At 40.8% G+C, this 25,027-nt stretch overlaps 1 protein-coding gene across 18 annotated transcripts in view; it reads left to right on the top strand.

Moving 5' to 3' along the window:
* Positions 1-25,027, top strand: part of TCF4 (transcription factor 4) — a 385,563-nt gene that overhangs the window by 341,918 nt on the left and 18,618 nt on the right. For 13 of the 18 annotated variants that reach the window (XM_014478578.2, XM_005896871.2, XM_070361618.1 and 10 more), the window contains 4 exons: positions 4,124-4,191; positions 5,274-5,352; positions 7,892-7,968; positions 10,848-11,051. In XM_014478578.2, coding sequence (XP_014334064.1) covers positions 4,124-4,191; positions 5,274-5,352; positions 7,892-7,968; positions 10,848-11,051 — 428 coding nt within the window. The remainder of the gene's footprint in view (positions 1-4,123; positions 4,192-5,273; positions 5,353-7,891; positions 7,969-10,847; positions 11,052-25,027) is intronic. The other 5 variants (XM_070361626.1, XM_070361619.1, XM_070361616.1 and 2 more) reach the window with 1 other exon arrangement.

Below are 25,027 nucleotides of genomic sequence, written 5' to 3'. Positions count from 1 at the left end.
GTTGGCAGTGTCGAATCCTCCTACCAGATTACAGTTCCTCTTAATAATTACTCATCTTCAATCATATTCATCTTACAGCTCTACTTAGAGACTTGATTTTTTTTTCCTCTCTTTAGCTAGGGAAATTGCTAAGAGCTAAAATCACATAAGAAATCAATCCAGTTTTTATCAAGCAGAGACAGTAGTTCTTCTCTTTATTTCTGTTATGTGGGTATTTTGGTAATTTCTCATAATACCTTGACAAACACTCAGGCTTAGAATAGTAATCAAGTCCTGTTACATGAAAGGTAGAAAAGTAGATTTGATGTGCACACATTTAATGAGAAGTGTGGTTTGCTAAATGTGACTCATTACTCAATATAGAAGAAATTTTGCTATTTGAGTATTAAATATATATTCACTTTCTGATTACTTACGCCCGTTGACATATCAGGCACATAACTAAAAAGAGAGTCTTTAGGAGGAGGATCCATGTAGCTTAACGTGTTTAAGGACTCTTGACAATGTGTCTTCTCCAGTGTTGCCTGAAACAGAAGAAAAGGCATTCCAAGTGTAAAGGCGAACTGGTCCCAACAAACTGCTTTGAAATTTGAACCCTCGGGTTGATTCTCCAGCTGTTGCAGGTAGAATGGCTCTATATTTAAAAAAAAATAAGAGTCTGTTCTTATCAGTGACTTCCATGAGTAGCCTTTGTAGTTTTCTCAAACATTTTCATGACAGTATGAGGTAAGGAGTTAAATTCTGTCTTTTTATTATACCCCCAAGTTCTCACGCCTCCTATGTAAAACAGGGACAACAGAAAGTTCAGTTAGAAAGCTGCAGTATGAAGAGATCATAAGGATTGTATCTTGTCTCTTGGATTTTTATGCCATAATAATGTATTTTTTGATTTAAGCATATTCTTTTTTTTTTTTACAGTAGGTCCTTGTTGATTATCTATTTTAAATATAGCAGTGTGTACATGTCAATCTTTAAGCAAAAAAAAAAAAAAAAAAAGATACAAATGAGCAATGAACAGAACAGAAACACAGAACAGAAACATACTCACAGATTTAGAGCATGAATTTATGGTTACCAGAGAGGGAAAGTTGGGAGGGAGGTGGGATAGATTGGGAGTATAATTTCTTCTTAACATATCTCTAAAATATTTTTATTGGTTTTCAGTTCTTCCTAATTTGGTTTCATTAATATATTTTAAAACCCTTACTATTCGCATTTTAAAACTGTTCAAAGAATTAATCTTTTGAAAGCTACCATAGCAAATTTTATCTATAACAATATCTTACCCTAGTTGGGTTTATTTTCTTTGTTAGATAATGTAATTTTTTCTGATGTGGCTCTGAATTGTCATTTCATGAAAGTCTGTTTTCTAGTCAACCCAGATATCCAAATTATTTTGACTGATAAGCCTAATTTTAAGAATAATGATAATATTGCTTCTGGAAGGGAAGAAAAAAATGTATGTATAATTATCTCCAAATACCATGGTAATACATGCTGAAAAATGTTAGTGCTCTTTGTGTTTTCAGAATCCTTGTTATTTTCCTTTAGAATTGTCTTCAGTTTTAAAAGAACTCCTTGATGCAGAAATTTTTACTTTCACACCAGATAATAATTTCAATTATCTCTTTATATTGAGTATTTTTAGTACTCTTGATATCTGTAAGTTCCTTCCACTAGTTCATTGTATGATGTTGGGCCCTCATTTCAGAGAACTTTCTTACACATAAAATCCTTAGTACTAACAACTAATATATTTTTAACATTATGAATTTGTGATGTGAGAAAGAATAGTTTTTCCTTTTTTTTTTTTTGTCAGAAGGTGATTATGTTCTTTTCATTACGTACAGCTTTCTTTCAGTTTTAGTAATTAACGAATGTAGCGGTGAGTTTTGTTAATCAAATAAAGCAAACATCAAAAGATTATCAAACAGTCATACCCAACATGTAAATATATAAAAATAACAAGCATAATTTAACTATACTAAGCAGAGGTCAGGAGGATGAAATTATAACCTAGAGACAAAGACAATTTGACCACTTGAGAGCTGATCCCATGACTTTAATTTACAAATCTGGAAGCTGAAGATGACACATTTGCCAGAAAGAGTACTTTCTTGGGATTGAGGAAAAGGCTGGGAATTTTTTTTTTAAGTTTAAATGTATAATGAAGTTTTGCTTGAATTAATCCATTGATTTAGTATTTCCTTTTCTTATTTCACAAAATAGTGACAAACATTTTCCTCTAGAGTTTAATAGGTTTTATTTAGATATTATATCTACTTGCTTATGCTGAGGCCTTAATAAATCTAAGAGAAGAACACCACTGGCTATACCATTTTATAAAGGCAAATTACTTTCAAAAGATAGAGAACACACTTATGGACAAGGGCTGTGGGGAGGAAGGGGAGGGTGAGATGAATAGAAAGAGTAGCAGGGAAACATACACATTACCATTTGTGATATAGATAGCCAGTGGTAATTTGCTGTATGACTCACGGAACTCAAAGAGGGGCTCTGTAACAACCTAGAGGGGTGGGAAGTGCGAGGGAGGGGACATATGTACACCCGTGGCTGATTCCTATTGATGTACGGCAGGAATCAATACTGTAAAGCAGTTATCCTTCAATTAAAGAAAACCCTTGTTTATTAGAGCTGATATTGAACTATGTATTTGAATCTATATCCTGTTATTCACAGGCAGCCTTTCCTCAATATCCTGCCAAGGGGATGTTTCAAGGATCCCCTGCAGATAACCTAAATTTGAGGATGATCAAGTCCCTCATAGAAAAGGGTGCAGTATTTGCATATATCCCTTGCATATGTGGGTGCTCAGCCGTGTGTGACTCTTTGCAATTCTATGCGCTGTAGCCACCAGGCTTCTCTGTCCATGGGATTTTCCAGGCTTGAATACTAGAGTTGGTTGCCATTTCCTCCTCAAGGGGATCTTCCTGACTCAGGGATCAAACTTGCATCTCCTGCATTGCAGGTGGATTCTTTACCACTGGCGCCACCAGGGAAGCCCATATAACCCTTGCTCATCCTCTCATATACTTTAAATCATCTCTAGATTATTTATAATACTCAAGGCAATGTAAGTCTATGTAAATAGTTGCCACCACCAACAAATTCAAGTTTTGCTTTTTGGAAGGGTATGGAATTTTTTTTCTGAAAATTTTTGATCAGAGTTTGATTAAATCCTTGGATGCAAAAATCTGTGGATACAGGGGGCCGGCTGTACCCTTTATTCATCCATCTTCTGGATAAAAACACTGGTGTTTAGATAGTAGAGAGACTGCTTCATCATCTGGAGAAGGCAATGGCACCCCACTCCAGTACTCTTGGCTGCAGAATCCCAGGGACGGGGGAGCCTGGTGGGCTGCCGTCTATGGGGTCGCACAGAGTCGGACACGACTGAAGCGACTTAGCAGCAACAGCAGCAGCTTCGTCATCATGTACACTTATTTTACCTCCAGAATTTGAGATGCTATTGACTTTTAACAGCATCAGAGTTCAAATTCTTTAAATATGAACACAGACTTTAAAATGTGTGGAGACTATATGTTCCTTAAAATATTAAAAATATTTTCCCTCCTAGGAAGCCGCCAGGCCTGTTACAGATTTTTTTGTTTTGTTTATTGTGGAACTCTGAGAGAAGTATCTCACTTTGCTATATAGCAAAAATTAATTTTTCAATTTGAAAGCAGATGTAACTCTTATTCGTGAAGTGAATTCAGTTTACTATATAAAATATAAATAAGGGCAAGCTATGAGAGCTTCAGACGTCTGAAAGCACTGCGTACTTTTTAGCAGTGAACCTCATATGCTCACCTACTACTCTTGACTACTTAACCACTCGTAGACAACCAGGGGAAAAGTAATAGCAACTGAAACACTTTATCTTTAAACCAAGGTGTCAGGTTTATATTTTATCTGTTAAAAAAAAATGTAACATGAATATATTTAACATCTACCTCAGCAAACAAATTAATGCTAATTAAATATTAATGTGTTGTAATTAGCATTAAAAATGCAATTAAATTGTGAGTAAATGGACCAGGAATAGAAAATTGTTCGATGTCTCACCGTCTGGCTTTTCATATTCTGCCTTTTGTTTTTGCAGCAAATAGAGGAAGCGGGGCGGCAGGCAGCTCCCAGACTGGCGATGCTTTGGGGAAAGCACTTGCTTCGGTGAGGAAATGTTGACCTTGGACTTCAGATGTACTGCGGCAGACGGGTGAACTTTAATCAGAAGTGGACATTTAGAACTTTAGAAAATGGATGGCAAATAGCTTTGATTTTTGGAAAGACTAGCTTCCTTGCATAATAATCATTGAAAAAATTGAAGAGAGAACGCTGAAGATTCCAGCGGAAGGCTGGTCTCTCCCATCTTGCAAGTGATACTCAATTATGGATTTGTGGATATTCTTAGGGCCTTTAAGAGTATAGATTTTCTATCCTGATGTCTTATTTTTCTCTAAAGTCATCGGGGGGCTCGTTGATTGACCAGCTAAGACTGACTTTGCCAAAGGGTAGTTCTAAAACATTTTGAAAAAGAAACTTTTAACAAATGACCATAACCGAGGTTCAATTGTTGCTTCATTAGCACTTGGCTTCTCTGCTTTAAGCTAAGATCCAGCATTTCTTCCATATTCACCAATGACCAGTGGTACCCCTTTCTTGTCTGAGGGAGTGTACCTGGTGTTGTCTTCAAAAGCTAAACGTGATCATTTGTAAATATAAGCAGAGATCTGTTGCTCTGACGTTTAGTCTCTTCAGTTGGATTCTCCTTATCATTGGGGCATTTGATTTATGGTAGCCTTGTGAGCTAAGGAAAAGTTTTTCTTTAGACTGAGCGTCCTTCTGCCTTGGAATCAAATACCTTAAATGTAATGAAGGAGTTGAGCAAAAATCTTAGGATGTAATGCTGCCCGACCTCTTGTTTTATGGAGGAAGAAAGGGAGGTTTGGTGTATCTGTGTAGCTTCATGGCCATGCAGCCAGAGGAGGAAACCGGAAGAAATGGACAGAGCCAAGGTCTGCTGACCTCAGTTCAGTTTTCCCCCCACTATCTTCGAGCAGCTCAAGAACTCTTCTTTTGAAAAATTAAGTTTTTCATTTTAGAATATCGGTACTGTAGTTGATTGTTAAGTGTATTTTGCACCTTGGAATTTGTGGATGAATCACATTAATGCTTTGTAGTTTAAATTGTGGCATATTTATTCCCGATGAATGAGGATTTGTTGTTGTTGTTTTTCTCCCCACTGTTTTAAGATCTATTCTCCAGATCATACTAACAACAGCTTTTCATCAAACCCTTCAACTCCTGTTGGCTCTCCTCCATCTCTCTCAGGTACGGTACCGTAAACCCACTGCATCTGAGTGTCAGCTTATAGAACGGTTTCCCCTTTACGCTTCCTGTGCTGCTGGGGGAAACTCACTCCCTCCAAAAACTCAAAACAGAGTGTTTCCGAACAGACCAATAGGAAGAGGTGGGAGAGACAGACACGGCTGTGCAATGGTGAAGTCATTTACATCCAAAACTTTTCTTGAAAGTTTCATGCGTTTAGAATGTACAGGCACTTGGGAAACTTACTTCTTAAACTCTTCTTTGCAAAAGATATTCAACAGAATAATATATTCCAACAAAAATCTCAGTGGGAAAACCAGTTCACATAATCGGGAATAGAAATACAGATTATGTAGTCACCAAACATAGACTATTCAAAAGGATCATTTCTCCCAGAAATTTCAGACTTTTTAGATTCCCTCTTTAAAGTCCATGTTATTGGAAGGTTTGAAGAAAACTATAATTGTTTAAATAAATTGTGACATAACTGTGTGTAGTTAAAGGGGATGTTTGCCATTTACAATAGAACAAGTTAACATGACCTATGGCTTCAGATAATAAAATTATAAGTTGTTAAATGGTGTTAGTAAAGCGTTGCACTCTTCAGAGCTCCATTTAAAGGGCTCATTGCCCTTCCAATATAAATGTTTCCAGAAAGACCCTGTCTGGTGCCTATCTCTGCTCTTTGGAAGGAGGATAGGTGGCTTCTTTTAAAAAAAAAAAAAGAAATCATATCTGTACCTGATTGAAACCTGATCTTACCTTAATTTAGACTGCAGTCACTTGCCTGAATGTTGCTGCCTCAATCTCTGTATTCCCTACATGCAGCACTCCCATGACCCCATTGTAAAGTAAATTCCTTGATAAAGTATCAGAGATTTCACCTGGCCACAGAGCTTTCAGAGTTGATGGCCATGGGCTTAGGGGAGACTTAATATCAGCCTTTCCCCAGCCTCCATTGACAGGAGGAAGTCACAGAAGAGAGAGGGAAATAGCTGGACCTTCCAGTCCATATCTCCAGAGAGACAGTGCTGAAACTGGGAAAGCCAGAGGTGACATTGAGCAGATAATGGAATAGCACTGAAACAGTCCCTGTGGCAGGGAAGTGAAGTTCAGAATTGTATGTTTCTGGCTTAGTGCCATATTATTAGGCTCTGGAAAGCGATTACAGGTGTGAGCATCCAAAGTCAGAGGCAGGCTGAGCTAGTACAGAGCTCAGCGGGGCCAGGGGTGAGGGAGTCTGAGCAGGGAGAGCTCCCACATTCCCCATTTCAAACGAAGCAACTCTAATTTTGTCTATTTTATAATATGGGGGGAAAAGAATATTCTGGAATCTAATATAAAGTTTGAGAAATAGCTGTTTGAGTCTAATGCTCTGATTTACAGATGGATGTATGAAGGCCCAGAAGGGGTATGGGATTTGCTGAAAATCTTCAGTAGTAATATTAGAGCTCAGGCGAGAATCAGGGGACTCAGCGTTCTGCCAGTCCACTTCCGGGTCAACGTTGGGAGGGGAAGCGACGATGCACACATCGTTCCAGAAAATGCCACAAATACCCCAAGCCTGAGTAACGTGCTGCACGTGGAGGACCCTGAAACAAGGCCACCGTTGAGGTCCTGGTTATCCAGCCTAAAAGACCACACGTTAGGGGGAGAGGACTTGATGAAGATCCAGAGATGGGGACAGACTGCTATTTCACACCAAGGGCTCTGTCCAGATTTTTTCACTGAAAATAATTGAACAAAACATTCTATTTTTATTTAACATAAAAATACACATGTGCGCACCCAGAAATGGCAGGAAGAATGGATTTTTACAGTGCCAGCAGTATCGGGGACTGTGATTTCAGTGAGGTCATAGATTTTTTTTTTTTCCTTCAATTATTTTCCAAGTTTTCTACACGAGCACGTATTATTTTCAAAAGTGGTTTTTATTTTTAAATTGATAGGTTAGACATGTTCTATTTATTATAGCAGCAGTCTTTCTTTACCTTCAAGTTTTGTGAATCATTAAAAATGTGTTTTCTTCAGAAGAAACTACTTAATGTTGTTATATTGAGTGTTTAAATCTCTGGTTTAGCGGATCTTATTTCCTTGAAAAGTTTCTGAAGGCGTATCCTTTCTTAAGGATCATTTAAAAACAAGTAGCAAAGCTGTTTTTCATTGGTGAGAGAATTTTGGTTTTAACAAACCAGCTTTGCATGAAGGTGTAATGAAAACCCCTCTTTGCACTCTTAAAAGTACCTTGACTGTGTAGTGACGGTTTTCCATCAAAGGGACATTTCTCTAGCTAAAATTCACAATTAATTAAATGTTCCCTTTTACGAGGAAGCCTGAGAGAATTCTGAGTCCATGTATAGTCTACCTATTTTACATTTAAAATGTTTTCCTTGGCCCTAAATTCTTGTATGGGCAGTTTACATGTATTTCCTTAATGTCCAGATAGAAATCAATATGCTGATTTCTGAAAGAACTGTTTAAAGTGTTGGTAAGGTTATCCTTAGGATTATACAGGTCTCATTGCAATCCCATTTCCTATCAGCAGGCACAGCTGTTTGGTCTAGAAATGGAGGACAGGCTTCATCATCTCCTAATTATGAAGGACCTTTACACTCTTTGGTAAGTTGCATCAGCTCACCATCACTGTGGCCATTCTCAGGCCGTGCTTCTCTTTTTCCACCCGGTTCGCTCTTCAAGAGTCTTATTTTCACTAATAGGAACTTGTGGTTGACGTAAGCCCATGGGTTTGGTTAGAGGCAGAGTTATTAGCCTATGCTTGTTCCTGTTTATAGACTGTAGCCCAGCTACTGCTACAGTGGAAGCCTCAGGGCTCCTATATGTCGAGAACCAGATAAGAATCTGGGAAGGATCATGGCCTCCTCCCCTTGTTGGGGAAATATACTTGTGTCAGTGATGAAATACCTCTCCTGATGTGAGTGCTGGAGTTCCAGCTATGGTGTGGAGCCAGAACACTTGGAGAGTCTCTGTGTCTCTAGTTTGCTTTCCAGAATCATGGGTTTATAGGAATTTTCTTCTTGACCTCTGAATAAGAAGCCTCCTGCTTTTCTCCTCATTCACTTTGATTCTCATGGAAATCTAGTAATTTCATTAAATTTCTCTTGTAAGGAATCGCTGAAAACCTTCCCTGAGTGTAATTAATATGATAAAAACTCACATGATGACTCGGTGTTTGACACTCCACTCAAAGGAAGGGGCTGGAAACGTGCATGAAGCGGCACTGCTCTGGGCACTGCCTGGTCTGTGGATGAGTCACACACGGACGGGTGGCAGCCAGAGGCTGTCCTTCAGGGTTGAGTTTCCCCTTTTTCTTCCCATATTTTGAGATGGAACGTGGGCGTAAGCATATCTGTTAATTTGCCTGTCTATCTGACTTTATGTTGTCAGCCACTCAGGGTTTCCTTTCTTACTTCTGGCTTATGATTTAAATGAAGAATAATCTAAAAATGAGAATACAGAGGTGAATTCTTCCTAGCGGTAGTGTGTAAATCATCTACCTCCTCTCTTTAGCCAATAAGATGACCACAGAATGAGACAATCAAGTGCCATCTAAGCCCCGTGAATCTGCAGCTCACATCCAAATAAACCATCATCCTTGTGTTTCTCTCCATCGGTTATTCTCTGGGACCCATTCGTCATGGCTGGGTTTTTTCCAACTCTAGAACTATAAAGACTAGGTTTATGTTTCTGAGGGCCTTCCCAGGGGGCGCTGGTGGTAGAGAACACGCCTGCCAGTGCAGGAGACATAAGAAATGCAGGTTTGATCCCCGGGTCAAGAAGATCCCCTGAAGGAGGACATGGCAACCCACTCCAGTATGCTTGCCTGGAGAATCCCATGGACAGAAGAGCCTGGCGGGCTACAATCCATAAGGTCACAAAGAGTCGGAGACGACTGAAGTGACTTAGCATGCGCGTAGCATGGCTGTGAACTGCAGTGTCAGTTCTCTGCGAATTCTCAACACTCAGAGGGGATTCCCGTCAAAAACAGTCTCCACTAGGAAGCTGCAAGCCAGAAACGGTGATAGGCACATGGATTATTTCTTTCCATGCTCTCGCTTACGCTCGGAAGTGTATTTCATCATTTCTGGTTTTATAGACTAAGAAGCATAGACTCAAAGAAGTTCAGTAACCTTTCCAAGGTCAGTTAACAGCAGGACTAGCAGTTTAAGGGAAACCCCGTAATACCCAAGCCCACCGAATCAGAAGGCTCTGTACCATAGACTGATTGTATTCGACATACATTGTTTCTGTCAGTGGAGAATAATTTAGAAATCGTTTTTCTCATGCCGGAGAGCTGGTATCTCTGCTTGCACAGCCCATCAGAAATCAGAGTGGATTCTAGCATGATCTAGCACAAAGATGCACTAGAATTGAAGACTCAGGGTTGTCACCCTGAGGTCACCATTTCCTGGCAGTATGGTGTTGAGCAGTTAATTGACTTAGTTTTCTTGGAGCCTCATTTGCATGTCTATGTTGGAAGGGATAATAATGTCTTTCCTGTTTGCTTACATGTGTAGAATGAGGATTCAGTGAGATGGTATCTTTTAAAGTGCACCCTGGAGATGGTTGTTTGGTATCGTTATTGGTCACACCGGGGAAAAAAAAAAAATACACATCTCCATGACCATTTTATTCACCAAAAACTATCATGTAGGCTTATCTAGTTGTGGAAAACTCGGATCCTAATGGCTGGGATGAAAAGATCAGTTGGTTTTTTCATTGTATAAGAGTAGTGAGTTCTCTACTATAGTAAGGGCTTTGAAATAAATTAGAAGCTCCCGGTGAGCAATTATTCATGTCTTTATAATTCTTCAGTCTTGAAATCTACCACTTTGATTGACAGAATTTTTGCAGTTTTGTTCTTCAACTGTTTTGAGGCTCTGATTCCCTCTAACACACACACACACGTACGCACACACACACAGGTAATAATCGATAGAAGGCAAGAAACCCAGTTAAAAATTGTTAGTACTCAATAAGAAACTAGTCTATAGGCGTTTACCTGTCCCTGATTTGATACTTAGCACTGTGTCATGTGACTCAGGAAACCCAGGGAATATGCCTTCAAGGAGATAATTTAATTGGGAAACTATAAATAGGGCACCTTTCCATTGTTAATTTTTTAAAATCTTTAACCAGTGCCTGCCAGGATGTTCCTTAAATTCAATAAATGTTTTTTTTTTTCTTTGCTAAAGTAAGTCTCAGTTCTTTCAAGGTAATGCAGTATAGTAAAACATATATACTTACCATGTCCCGGAAGAATTACTGACTTTGTTCACAAAAAAATAATTATAATTATAGTATTAACAGTTTTCACCCATTTTCTGGGAAAGTCATCATTTACTTTTATTATGATTTTAAGGAAAATAAATTTTATTCAGAAATCCACAATATGGTTCATGTCAACTCGGGTTTTACTTCTATAATCTATATCCATACTTGGAACTGAATCAAATTTCACATCACTTATAAACCAACAGCAAAGCCGAATTGAAGATCGTTTAGAAAGACTGGACGACGCCATTCACGTCCTCCGGAACCACGCGGTGGGCCCGTCCACAGCCATGCCTGGAGGTCACGGCGACATGCACGGAATCATCGGACCCTCTCACAACGGAGCAATGGGTGGTCTGGCCTCAGGGTATGGAACCGGTCTTCTCTCCGCCAACAGACACTCACTCATGGTAAGGGATGGGGTGAAACTCGGGGATGCTAGTTAACATGCAGAATTAGAATTTCTGGCTCAAATAACACTGCTGCAGCTTTGTCTTTTTTTAAAACAGCTTTATTGAGATAAAATTTAACCTACAACTCACCCATTTCAGTTTTACAGTGTACTTACTGTGTTCTCCATGTATTCACAAGACGGTGCCATCACCACAAGAGTGTAATTTACCCCCCACGACGAGAAATCCCCATGTCTGTCAGCCATCACGCTCCATTCGTCCCTCCCCCTGACAACTAATAATCTCCTTTCTGACTCTAGACTTGCCTATTCTAGAGATTTCCTAAACGTGGAATCCCACAGTGTGTGGTAGTCCTTTCTGATGGGCTTTTATCATTTAGCATAGTGCTTTCAAGGTTTATATATGTTTTGTCCTTTATCAGAGCATCATTCAGTTTTTATTCCCCCCAAATTCCATTGTTTGGAAAAGACCCTGATGCTGGGAGGGATTGGGGGCAGGAGGAGAAGGGGACAACAGAGGACGAGATGGCTGGATGGCATCACCGACTCAATGGACATGAGTTTGAGTGAACTCTGGGAGTTGGTGATGGACAGGGAGGCCTGGCGTGCTGCAGTTCATGGGGTCGCAAAGAGTCGGACACAAGTGAGCTACTGAACTGAACTGAACTGAGATTCCATTGTATAGATATACATTAAATGTGCCCATTCATCAGGCGATGGGTATTTGGGTTACTTCAGTCTTCGGCTATTAGGAACAACGCTCCTGTGAACATTAGTGTACAGGTTTTTTGTGTGGATACATCGTTTCATTTCACTTACGTATAAACCTAGGAGATCCATTGCTTAGGTCACTGCCGGTATGTTTAGTTCTTCGCAGTGACTTCAGCTAAAGGACCCAACGTAGGTTCATGTTACGTTGCTTGGGTTTCGCATGTGAATTGGTTGGGTTTATTATTTTTGTTTAAAAAGTCAAATCAGTATCTTCTGCTCCTGAGTATGGTGGTTTACAACGCGTAGGGTCACGAAGAGTCAGGTGGGACTGAAACGGCTTCGTGCGCATGGGAGGTCGAGATGCACGGTGTGTCTGTGTCAGTAGATGATGTGGGACCGTGGGATTACGTGTATCGTAGTTGTACCACTCCCTATTGATGAAAAAGTATTTGAGTAAGGTTTAAGCAGATTTGTCCACATTGTACTTGAAATTGCAGTTTTTCCCATTACTTCTGGAAGGGACTTGAGAGTGTATCCCTTTTTCAGGTGATTATAAGATTCAGCAAATCTCCCTAATAAAGTGTTAAACGATGACAATATGAGGTGACCACATGGGCGAAGAACTTACATGAGTAGCAGTTAGTGACTCTGTGTAATTCTGCTCTTCACAGATGCCTGTCTTTCCAGCAAACACCTTAGTGTCCTGTTTTGTTCCTCACAGGCTCTCAAAAAGTTGTGTGTATGAAGGTCTGTTTTCCATTATCACTAAGCATCTCTTATTTAAAGACGATTCCAAAAGGAGAATGCAAAATAAGCACAGGTTATTCTGAGGCTCTTTAAGTTGTCTTCTTCAGAAGTATTCCTCTGCCCTCTTTTCCATTTCTCTTAATAAAAGATTAAGAGTCCCATCCTGAGCTGTATATTATGAAAACCTGCAACCAATTTGAAACCAAAAATACTGGTTTATAAATAGAAGCAATGAACTCACTTCTAAAACGTGGAAAGATATTTTTGAATGCCAAAGCTAAATCTTTTTTTTTTTTTTTGCTTTTCCTAGACTCTAGCCTCAAAATTCCTCATTGAGTAAAAATTGTTTGTCTATTCGTGGCAGTTGCTAAGAGTTTAACAAAAGGAAAATCTAGATTTTAATTTAGCTTGGCCTCAGGTAACATGCTAAATACACTGGGGATGCATATTATATGAGGTTTCAGTTTGTACAGCTCTTTCTTTAAACTATAATGTTTAAACAATACTGCTTTTAATTAAGAAATCTGGCTTTATTAAAAGCCAGATCTGTGACTTATAACCATTTCTGTATATCTGCTCTCAATCAAGAGAAAAATAGTTTAATTTCTGTAGCTGTGTTCGTTTTGCATATGTTAAACGGATGCAGCATGCACCCAGGGCATTGCTTCAGAGACAGTTTTTTTTCTTTTTTCCATAAATATGTAAAGTTTGCTCTTAAATACCAGATGTAGGTTAAGTGGTTCTTTAAAATAATAAATTCTACAGAGATGCTTTTTTGGAACCATTTGACCTTTGAATTGCCTCCTCTTTGATTTGGAGGTGGGATATGAGGAGGAGACCAGAGTCATCTTTGGGGATGGGAAGTTAGACCAACCCAGGGGGAGGAGAAGGGGAGAGAATGCTGCACAGCAATAGAAAAGGGGAAATAACCGGCCAGAGTTACACAGGAGCATCTTTGCTTTGATTTTGAAGGTGGGGAAAAAAGATGGCAAAGCAATAAAATTGCTAGTTTCAGTGATGAGGGGAGGTGCACACTCACTCTTGAAGACGTTTAGAATTCAATCAAGAGTGACTGCAGAGCCATCTACATCCATAGCGCAGTTCCCAAACCACGGTCGGAAAACCTGCTGCCCTGTGAGCCAAGGGCGCCTTTACAGTCTGTCTCCCTTTTTTGTCAGAAATATTCAGGGCGCCCCCGGCGTCTGAGCTCCTCAGCCCAGAGCCCCAACGTGTGCGCAGAAGACCTCATCTTCGTTTCTTGCCTTGTGCAAACCGGTATGAATTTTCAAACAAAAGCACCAGAACAAAGGAAATAGTTTTTGAATTTAGTCAGTCTGAAGCTAGCCTTTGACCATTTGATACATTTCACAATAAAAAGGAAGTTGAAGGGGAAGAGGAAAAAAAATGCACCCTTCTTCCCCCCCGAACAACAACAACAAAAAAAATTATTCAAGGAGGATGCTGGTAATGTTTTCCACATTTGAATTTTAATACATGAAACAGGCTATAAACTGTTGGCCAGCTGCAGTAAATAAAGTAGCAGTGGGAGGTATCCACCGGAAACTTCATCCAGGGCTGGTGGGAGTCTCATTCCCAGCTACACACCTTCGGTTGTTGTTCTGGAGTGGAAACGAGTTGCAGTAACTTAACACCCATCCCGGGGCTGGTTTTGTTTTGAGCAAATCTCCTTTAGAACTCTCCTTAATAATTCCTTCTGATTAAAGAACAGATAGCTTTGAATTCTCTTGACCTCCGTCCCCTCCCTGTTCCCTCTCTCCCTGCCTTCCGAAAATCAAAACAAAATGGCTTGATCACTTGGAAGATGATAGAAGCATTTCTTTCTGCAGCAGTGTGCAGTCGTGGTGGGGAGGACTGTGGTTCAGCCTGGGCTATTATGTTATCTCATTTAATTGCTAACATATTGTACTTAGCTTTTGATTCATAAAATGTTTTCCTTGGAGTTCTGAAGTAGGTCTTCAGTGAATTACTAAGTATTAGGATAATGAAAGGGGTTTTTTTTTTTTTTCACAGCAGCATGGCTCATAACACTCGAGCGAATGTTGATTCTTACCGGCTTTCTAGATGATGTTATTTGGCCATGCTCTTTTCTGCTCAGAAACCTTCCCCAGCTTTCCATTATGCACAAGATAAAGACATATATCTTAGCCTAGATTTTTAAGCCCATAGCCATTTACCAGGAAGCCTTATGCTTTGTTATTCCAATGCAGAAATTTTTCCAGCAAGACCAACCTCTGCATATGACCAGAACTTGACCAGAATGTCCTTGCTATGACTTGTTTTGTGTCTATGTGGCTTGGCCTGCTCTAACCACTTCTCTCCGTCCATCTCATTCTCAAAGCTCTCACTCACATTCTGCCTCTTCCAGGAAGCCTTCCCTCGTTACCTCCGTCTGTGAGAGTCATTTTCTTTCCTATTCTCATAGCACTGTGAAACAAACCATTGGCCAGGTGTTGGTCTCACCCACTTACGCATAGCTGTGTGTCCTCAGCTGCGTGCCTGCGTGCGTCCTCAGTTGCTCAGTCATGTCGGACTCTCTGCAGCCCCGTGGACTATAGCCTGCCAGGCTCCTCTGTCCATGGGATTTTCCAGGCAAGAACACTGGAGTGGGTTGCCATTTCTCCTCCTGGGGCTCTTCCCAACCCAGGGACCGAACCCGCATATCCTGCATGGGCAGACAAATGCTTTACTACTGAGCCACCTGGGATGCCCTATTTATCTTTTGTAAATCTGACTTTGCCTAACCAACTGGATTGTAACTTCCTTGAGTACCATGTATTACACGTATCACATTTTGTTTCCCTGCAGTCACAACGGAAGACAGGACTTGGAAGGTTGAGTAGTTAGTCTCAAGTCAGGAAGCTAGACTGAAACTCTGGGGACATTGACTCTAACTTCTGTGCTGTATCTTACAGTTATGAGCACTCCTCAGACAAGATCTATAGTTCTATAGTTACACCTTTTAAGAACTAATTTTGTGTGGTTGGAATTCACAATTTTTAAGTCCTAAATGTTGGTCAACAAGAAAGAAGTTTCTAGATATCTTGTGGCCAGTTCCCCAGAGCAGCTCTCTACCTACCTGTAAAGGTAAAGAGCTTTCCTCCAATGTGGGAGCATGCTAGGTTAAACCCCACATTGTCTAAATACTTTTTTTTGTTTATCCTCTGTAAAGGGTTTTTTTTAATTAATGCTTATTGGAGTCTAGTTGCTTTGCAATGTATTAGTTTCTACTGTACAGCAAAGTGAATCAGCTGTACATACACATATATCCCCTCTTTTTGGATTTCCTTCCCATTTAAGTGCTTATTCTTAAATCAAGGCATCTGTGCTAAGTGGTCAAAGGTATGAGCTCTCCTTACCATAGTGGTCAGAGTAGTACAGTTTAAATTATGAAGTTATTTTTCTTACTAACCTGCCAGTTTTCTAAGGGAATCAAAACAGAAATTTCAGAACCTGGGAGAACAAAGAAGCAGCTGGGTTCATCACTATCCTGGTTAGAAGCTCTTATCCAGACATTAGTCCCTTCTGTGCCTCAGAGATCAATTCTGATCATCAGATTTGATCTAAATCAAAAACCTAAATCACTGGATTTGTGATAAATTATTGAAATGGCCATTTTCAAGATATGTCTGTCTGTTACTCATGAAGTATCCAGATCCACAAATGAGCCCTGAAAACAAGTCTTTCAGATGACCTCATCTCCTCTGTTAATGAACAAGAATGAAACCCACATCAAAAATATCTTTATGTGGCTCTGTTCCCCTCTCCTGACTCCTCCGTCAGTAGAGTCAGCAATGGTGGTATCACTCAGCTGAAAAGCTCCTATACTATTAATACATCATGTTAGTGTGGTTCCCAGACCCTTTTTGCTTAAAGCCCATCTATTCATTTCAAAAACAATTACCAAGTCATTGGTAAATGACTTAGAGCCTACCAGATTCCAGGCTCTATGCTAAGACGTGGTTTCTACCATCAGGGGGGTCCCAGTCTCGTAGGATAGGATATATATTTAAAAACAGGCTGCTGCAGCAGTGTCCTAAGACTCACAGGAGAGCGGGGGCCCAGCTCTGAATCACGGCTGTCGCTTGGTAGGAGCAGTCATCTCCTGAGGACCTAGTCGCCCGGGATGACTGAGGGGTGGGGGGGCCCTGTGAAACTCACCCCCCCACACCTGTTCTCCACCGCATCACCTGCGGCCTCGTGCTAGACTCCTAGGTGACTGCAGCACACACTTCAGAAACGACGGCTACAAGCCTGTCTTAGCCTGTGTTCCTGCTTTTCAGTGATGTTTTTAGTGTGACTTTGGATTACAAAGAATTTATCAGAACAGTCATTAGGTGAAGAAGCACCTTTTAATTTCACTGACACTAAACACATATGAGAGCTTTTACCACTCAGGACTTGAGAGGATAAGCAGTTTACATTAGTTCTGCTTTCACAGTTCTTAAGAATTAGGACCACTGAATTTTAGGTGCTGAAAGCACCACGGAAGTCACTTAGCCCGTTACTTTTATTTTACTGCAGAAGACTGAGGCCCCAAAAGGGGAAGTGACTCAAGTATGGATGCTGTCTGGTTAATGGCCGAGCTAGGATTAGAAACCAGGCAAGCCAGCAGCGGGACCAGCACTCTCTGTACTAAAGATTACACCGCCGCAGTCGGCTTCCTCTCCACCCAGTGCTGTAGCAATTTCAAAACTGTGGCTGGTGTTAATAATACATATGTTCTATTAACTAACGAAATCCAAGAAAACTCTTTAGTTGCCCCTTGGCTCTTTGCACCATGTTGCTATCTAGTTCTGCCACTCAGCTTTGGCAACAGGAGAGTTCATCGGGCACTGATGTGATTCCATGGGCAGCGTGTATTGGTTCATCATAATGGAAGTAGCAGTGGTCAGAAAACTCTTGTTTCGACATGGACCTCTTCAACAAATCTCTGATCCCTAGAGATTTAGGCATCTTCAACCTTGTTCCTCTCGGGTTTTCAAGGATTTTCATTCCATAAGTTTCTGTGTGTATTTGAGCACATACTTCATTTCTAAGCAATTTTTACCACACAGTCTCAGGGACCTTAAGGGGTCATCTCCATCTATAAATGTCCCTCTATAAATTCCCTGCTAAGCAGTGAACAATTCTCCATCAGCCTCCTTCCTCCAAGGCTGAGTAGCTCTAAATGACCACAAAGCCCATTTCCATCAAACTGTAGAAAATTCTTCCTTATGTGCAGCCCAAATTAATATCCCTAAATGTGAAGGTTTTATTTTTCTGCCCATTGGAGTGACCTGTAAATCAGCTCAACAAATACTTGAGTAAATTTCAACTGTTTGAAGACAGTCTGATCTTTTTTTTTCTTAAGGCTAGACATCTGTATCTTCAAATAGTTATCCTAAAGAAAAGTTCTGACTCTGTCACTTTCCACCACATTCTTGCCAGTTTAAAAAGAATGCTCCCCTTACCCCCGGGATGTTGTAGTGTGTAGAATCTCAAAATTTGAACACAGTGCCCAGGGAATCATCAGCAGGCTTGGGTGGTGGTTCTTGTTCATTCACTCAGTCATATCCCAACTCTTTGCAACCCCTTGGATTGCAGCACACCAGGCCTCCTTGTCCTTTACCATCTCCCAGAGTGTGCTCAAGCTCATGTCCATCGAGTCAGTAATGCCATCCAACCATCTCATCCTCTGTCGTCCCCTTCTCTTCTCACCTTCAATCTTTCCCAGCATCCAGGTCTTTGCCAATGAGTCAGCTCTTTGCGTCACATTGCCAAAGTATGAGAGCTTCAGCTTTAGTATCAGTCCTTTCAGTGAATATTCAGGGTTGATTTCCTTTAGGATGGGCTGGTTGGATCTCCTTGCTGTCCAAGGGACTCTCAAGAGTCTTCTCCAACACCACAGTTTGAAAACATCAGGTCTTCGGCACTCAGCCTTCTTTATGGTCCAGCTTTCACATCCATACATGACCACTGGGAAAACTATAGCTTTGACTGTGTGGACTTGGATGGATCTATCTCCAAACCCATTCAACACATTATATCTTCAGTAAAGGCCACTCAGCAGCATCCTATTGGCAGCATTTGATGACGTCATCATCCTGCTGCCAGATATTGCACTTGTAATCAGAAATCCATCAGCCAGCCACATGTCTGTCAACTGGCTTTGTACACTTGTTGTACCAGTATAGAACTCCACGTAATGCCTTTAAATTTCATACAGCAGCCTTTAGTCTGTTCCAACATCTCCTTTAGGTCCTCATTCAGTCACATATTCTGTAGCTCTGTTGTTGGTAAATTAACCACAGAATGCAAGGTGTGCCTCATTCCCATGAGCGAGGTTTATCAGAAAGACTTGTTCTTCTGGAACAGGAATGAATTGGAGAGCTCATTGCCTCTCTTTCAGAGCACTTAGGAATCATCTTTTAAATCGCATGTTATAGGATTTCACCCATGATCTTAGTCTTCAACATCATCCATCTGTAGCTTCTATGTTGAATTTTTTTTTCTTTAATGTGGATATTTGCCTATCTGTAGTGTTCCACCATCTCTCCTAATCGCCACAATTATCAAAAATTTCTGAAAGCAGATTAGCAACCTTAACTGAAAGGTTTTATCTGTATCCATATTGTACTGTAAGAAAACTTGGTTGGGGGTGGGGGGAAGCAGAGAGGAAAAATAACTTGAAGAAATTCTCTTTGTATATATTTTTTAAAAATTGTGTCAGCTTTATTGAGCTATTATTAAACGTCTAACATAGGTAAGTTTAAGGTGCACAACACAACGCTTTGATCCATGTATATATTACAAAATGGTTACCACAATAAAGATAGTTAACACCTGCCACCTGTATTCCCAAGCATAATTCAGATATTTTTTTTTTTTAGTGGTGGTGGTGGTGATAACTTTTAAGAGCCACTGTCAGTCAGCAACTTCAAATGTATAATACAGTATTGTTAATTACTGCCTGCATGCTGTGTATTACCTGGAGATGAAAATGCAACCCACTCCAGTATCCTTGCCTGGAGAATCCCAGAGGCAGAGGAGCCTGATAGGCTACAATCCGTAGGATCACAAAGGGTCAGACACAAAATTCCCAAGAACGTATTCATCTTATAGCTGGAGGTTTGTCCCCTTCAGCCAACATTCCGTCATTGCCCCCAGTCCTCAGCAACCACCATTCTACTCTCTCATTTATTTTAGTTCATTTTTTAGATTCTACATATTCCTGAGGATATACAGCATTTGTCTTTTTCTGTCTGACTTATCTAGACAAGTCCTCTTGCCCTTGGACTGGTTACAACAGTTTTACAATCCTGGCGTTCACCATGTGGTACTTCTGCATTCGTTTAAGCACAAGTCAAGAGGTTTTGAATCCAGCTATTTACTGGCTGGAGACCACTGACTCTCCATTAACAACCCCTGAGACAGGTGGTCCAGCAACTTGTGTGCCCAGGTCTCACAGCACTGGGTCCAAATTAGGTATATCCTCTTTTTCTTCCCCTAATACCCATTTTACTCAAATTCAGGCCCTATGACCTAGAAATGGGACAGTCAGTCTGCATCAAACCATCAAACCCCCAAAAGTCTCTTCCTCCTTGCTTCCAGGACAAATCAAGCCCAGTTCTTTAATTTTCCTCCAGAGTTTAGCACCATCATATCATGAACTTTAAATGCATAAAACCCAGCAGTTGTCTCCTCTGCTTTTAAAATACAAAAACACATTTAAAGCAGTCTCTATGACTTCAACACACTTTGACTTTGCTTGCCTCTTGAATAATAGAGGAAAAAGCAGGAAAATGCTTCCGACGGCAGTTATCCTCATAATTTGTTGGAGCCAGTGCTAAACTGTCCATAATTTAGAAGATACAACCTGTGCATTTTTAAAAAGTAACATTACCCTCGTTTTCTCAGGAAAGCAGATTTTTTGAAAAGAATCTGTATTGTATAGATTAGAAAATACACAGATGTTTCTCCACTCATTTTGCACTGTCTCTGCTTCAGGTCCTTGGGGGATACATAAAAGTGTGAGAGATAGTTTCTGAGCCCACAGGCCTTGGGAGGACAGTAATACAAGTGTGTGCCTAACCAACTATCATGCAGGGTGGAATGATTAAGTAACCAGAGATGTATTAATCCGTCTTTTGTTACCCAAACATTATTGCCAGAGACGTTTCCATATTCGCTTACATAAATTGCTGACCATGTGTGTGAGTTTCTGCAGAAATCCCCTGGTCGATAATGTGTTAAGTCACCTGAGAAGTGATTCGGGAGAAGGGCAGACCTTGACCAGCCTTCAGGATGGCCAGGGAACACTTCCTGGAGAAGGTGTCATTGAGCGCATAGTAGAGTCAGCATTGGGTTTCAACAGTCAGGCTCGACGGGGCATTACAGCGCCATAGAATACACAGGATCCAAAAAAATACACGGAACATCGGGGGTCCTCTGCGCGCAAATGGAAGTAAGGAAAGGGTGCGATGGTGCGGTTCACCAGGCAGGCTGCCGTGGGTGGGAGCCCCCCTCGGAGCACAGCAGCTCAGCAACTGGCTCGCATCTTTCACAGGGGAGTCCACAGGAAGAGTGAGTTTTCATGTATATTTTTTACATCCAAATTAAATTAACTCATGGAATTTTCCACCCTTAGGAATTAAAGTAGCAGCTCATGAAGTAATTCAGTTATGTCATTCATACCAAAACAGAAAATGCCGGAGCAACTTGGCACCGTTTAAAAGCCAAGCCTAGGCCTTGGCCATTTTATTTTTTTGCAAAACCTGTGGCTGTTGTGTTATTTTAACTTTTATTGGGGCTGTAATTTTTTTTTTTCAAAATCAAAAGTATCTTCATTGCTTAGAAAACAGAAGTATAAAATGGATTTGAAATAAGAAGAGGGTTTCGGCAAAGCAGCTTTAGGAGTGAAAAGCTGGGGGCGGGGGGAGGGGAAGAAGCTGCAACATTGAATTTCTGAAATGCAAGGATTCCACCTAATTGGTTGACATTCACTGTTGTGCATAATGATAGCTTCCTCTAGATCCATAAATCAACTCAGAACTGTAAAGTTGAGTGTAACCAAAAGCTCTGTCCAATATTAGTTAAATGAGATCTTTTGCATTGTCCTGATACAATAGCCACATTCATTTTCAAGCACTTAATTGGATGTATTGTCAAAAACCACGGTGTTGAATTTCCACATTTTAATTTCACATTTGCCTGCTCCCCAGCTTCTGCGCAGGGACGGGTCTGGTTTGGAGCTGCAAGTGTGTGAAAGTTATTGGAGAACAGTCGTCTCTGGGTAATGTTTCTATAAGCCGCCCAAAAATTTTCCCCCTGTAGTCTAGATGGGGAACAGCTGTTTTTTGTTTAAAAAGCTGTTTTGCAAAATGTCTGAATCTTGAGGTGTAGAACTGAGGTCACCAGTAAAAGCAGGTGCTCAGGGACAAGCGAGAAGGACTCTGGGGCCCGGTCGGCCCTGTAATCTTCTGCAGGGTATTTCCTATTAGAGGAAAGAGTGTTGAAGTTGGTTCCTTTATTTAGGACGCAAACTGATAAAGTAATCGCATTAGCGACGCTATTAGAAATTGAGCATCTTTGAACGTAGCCAGCCCTCGAGTGAATAATTAGCTCCCTCTGAAATGGCTGTTTCCCTCCCAAGGCTTCAAATACAAAGGTCCAAGCCTTTCACTTCCGTTAGGTGTTATAAGCCCTTGAATTTCCTCTGTAAATACACCCACAGTAAAAAGAACCGTCATTTCAAATAAACAGCCCCAGAACTGGGTCTGTCCTCCAAGTTCACAGAGGCGAATCTCAGGAAAAGGCAGAAGAGGAACCCGAATTGGCAGGACCAGGAGGGGGCGGTTTTGAAAAAGGCCAAGTGCAAAACACATGGAACCACTGCAGTCCCGTACACGCCAGATGCCCAGCAGCCTGAGGATGAAAGGGAGCGACCTCTTCCCCTGGGAGCTGGCGGTTATTAGCAGCTGTTTATCCAGTCGGGGATAGAGATTAACATTGTAATTTTCTTTTCTTTTTTTAAAGAACTAGAAGAAAATTTGTTTGGGAAGTTGGCTCTTCATATCAAATCACTGTGCACTGCCAAAAAAAACTTCCTTTCTCAGAACTCAAGTCCTAGGGTTGAGCAATGTTATGACTCTCTGAGAAACTCAGGATTACCAAAAAGCCCATCTCCATAAAACAAAAGAAGAGGCCGGAGAAACCAGTGCAAGTCTGCCCCTGACATGTTCCCTTGAACTCTGCCCCGTGAAGCTGGCTCTTGAGGCTGGTACCTGTTCTCAGCCTGTCTCTGCGCGGGGGTGTTCTCCCGCCCCCTACCCCACTGCCCCCCCTCCCATCCCCCAAATTAATCTTTGCCACTCTGAGTCCTAGGCAAATGGATTCTGCACATGCCTGCTGCTTGTAAATGCCTTTTCATGGCATATTGGGGGAAGTTGCTTAGTACTCTGTAGAGCTTTATTCTCAAAAAAAAAAAGCTGGATATTGGTATTTTCCCCCTCTGATTTAATGCTACTCTTAATGTCATTTTCTTTTATTAAATCCTTTCTTTTGCTTTTGATGTTATTTATAGCAGAGCCACTGGTCATATGGAAACTATTATTGTATAGCTGGGAGATGAAAGACTTCATTGCAGTTAAATAAGAATGAATCATTTGGGCCAATAATACACACATACAGTGAGGGACCGTTTGTGTCCAGAATGCCCTGTGTTGTTCACTTTGTAACAGAGCCGTTGAGGTTTATAAAGGGCTCTACCAAAGTCTGTTTTTTCCAAAATATGTCATCTGACAGTATGGAAACAGGTTGGTATGCAGTCCTTAGCTACTTTATATATGTGTATATTATATAGGCACTTCTTGTTGTAAAAATAGGAACTTTGATATAAAGTTGAGATGTTAATTAATATTAAATGTCAGTTTTTTTTTAAACTATATTTAGATAATCTGTATCAAAATTCCACCCATCTTTCAAACCCTGTCTACAATACCGTTTTCTTCTTGAAGTCGTCTCTGGTTTCTCCATCTGATATGATCTCATTCCATCCTTTAAAACCCTACATGACCTTATACTCCTTTATGACATTCATCTTATTTTGCCTTATATAGTATTTTTTATATTAATCCGCTGTTAAGATGTAAGAGGCTACGAAGTAATACACACATCTATCTTTTATCATTTTTTCCTGCAGTGGCTTGCACATACATAATAGCCATTCCTAAGGCCTTTTGAATTAAATGAAATGTTTATTTTTTTTTTATAGAAAACGGCTAAACCTGTATTCAGCAATACCAAAAGCTTTTAGATTTCAGAGCGTCTCACAGGATATGTGCCATTGGTGTCAGCCCTGACCGTTTAGGAAGGACGTAACTGCACCTTGTGGTACTACAGTCCTATGTACAAGGACCCATGCTTGCCTGTGGGGCGCTTACGTTTCAGAAGAGGTGTAGGCTTTGTGCATAGCTGCCAAACAACATCCTTGGTGCGTATGCCCTGCCCTACTAGACAGTGGCCTCGAGTGATGTCCATCATTAACAGTTAGGGGAGAGCCCTCTCCAGATCCAACAAGATGTTGAGAGTCCTGGAGACCCAGGCAGACTAGGAGGAATGAGAGTAAGGGGGTCTGTGGGGCAAATAAAAGTGGGTCCGGGGCGGGAACCAGCCCTTCTGTCCCGGGGGACAAAAGATGGAAGGCTTAGCTCAGGCCTTGGGGATGTGGGAGTGAAGGCAGCAAACGAGAGGCCCCAAGCAGGCAACTGAAGATGGGAATGAAGAAATTTAAGAACAGGGGGTACCAGCACGTTCCTTTGCTGTCCAGGTGAAGGACCCCGAAGCATAAGGTATTAGACTTAATCCATAGAACAGTGAAAAGCCATGCTAGAATCTTGATATGCAAGGGCCCAAGGGCAGAGGATACAGCATTTACAAGCTGAGTATTTCAGAAGGGATGGGAAAGAAATGTTTTGTTACACAAGCTTCTTTACACTTCCACTGCTTTTCCAAATATGTTACAATCAGCAGGTGTTACTTGCATAATAAGAAAAGCATTTTAAACATAAAGGCCTGGTTCTTTCCCTGTAGAGGTCATTCCAGAGTACTGAGTAGAGTTCCCTGTGCTGTGCAGTAGATTCTCATTATTTGTATATATAGCCGTGTGTATATGTCAGTCCAGTCTACCAGTTTATACCCTTTTCCCCTTGGTAACCTTGCTTGTTTCCTACATCTGTGACTCTACAAAAGAGTGGGTAAATGTGTACATGTAACTGATTCACTTTGCTATATAACAGAAACTAATACAGCTTTATAAGTCAACTAAACTCCAATAAACATTAAGTTTAAAAAATGTTTTAAATGAAACCTGTTAGTTAAGGACAAACCCCTAGTAACAGGCTTCTTGGGCCAGCTACAGAGCACTTTGTGTGCCAGGCAGCCTGACACAGGTGTGTTTATTCTGCAGGGACCGGAAATTCCGATACGTATCAAGTGTCCAGTTGTCTTTTCCTTCAG

Source organism: Bos mutus, chromosome 24, assembly GCF_027580195.1.
Source record: "Bos mutus isolate GX-2022 chromosome 24, NWIPB_WYAK_1.1, whole genome shotgun sequence".
Taxonomy (NCBI): Eukaryota; Metazoa; Chordata; class Mammalia; order Artiodactyla; family Bovidae; genus Bos; species Bos mutus.
This window is presented reverse-complemented; position numbering and strand designations above follow the sequence as displayed.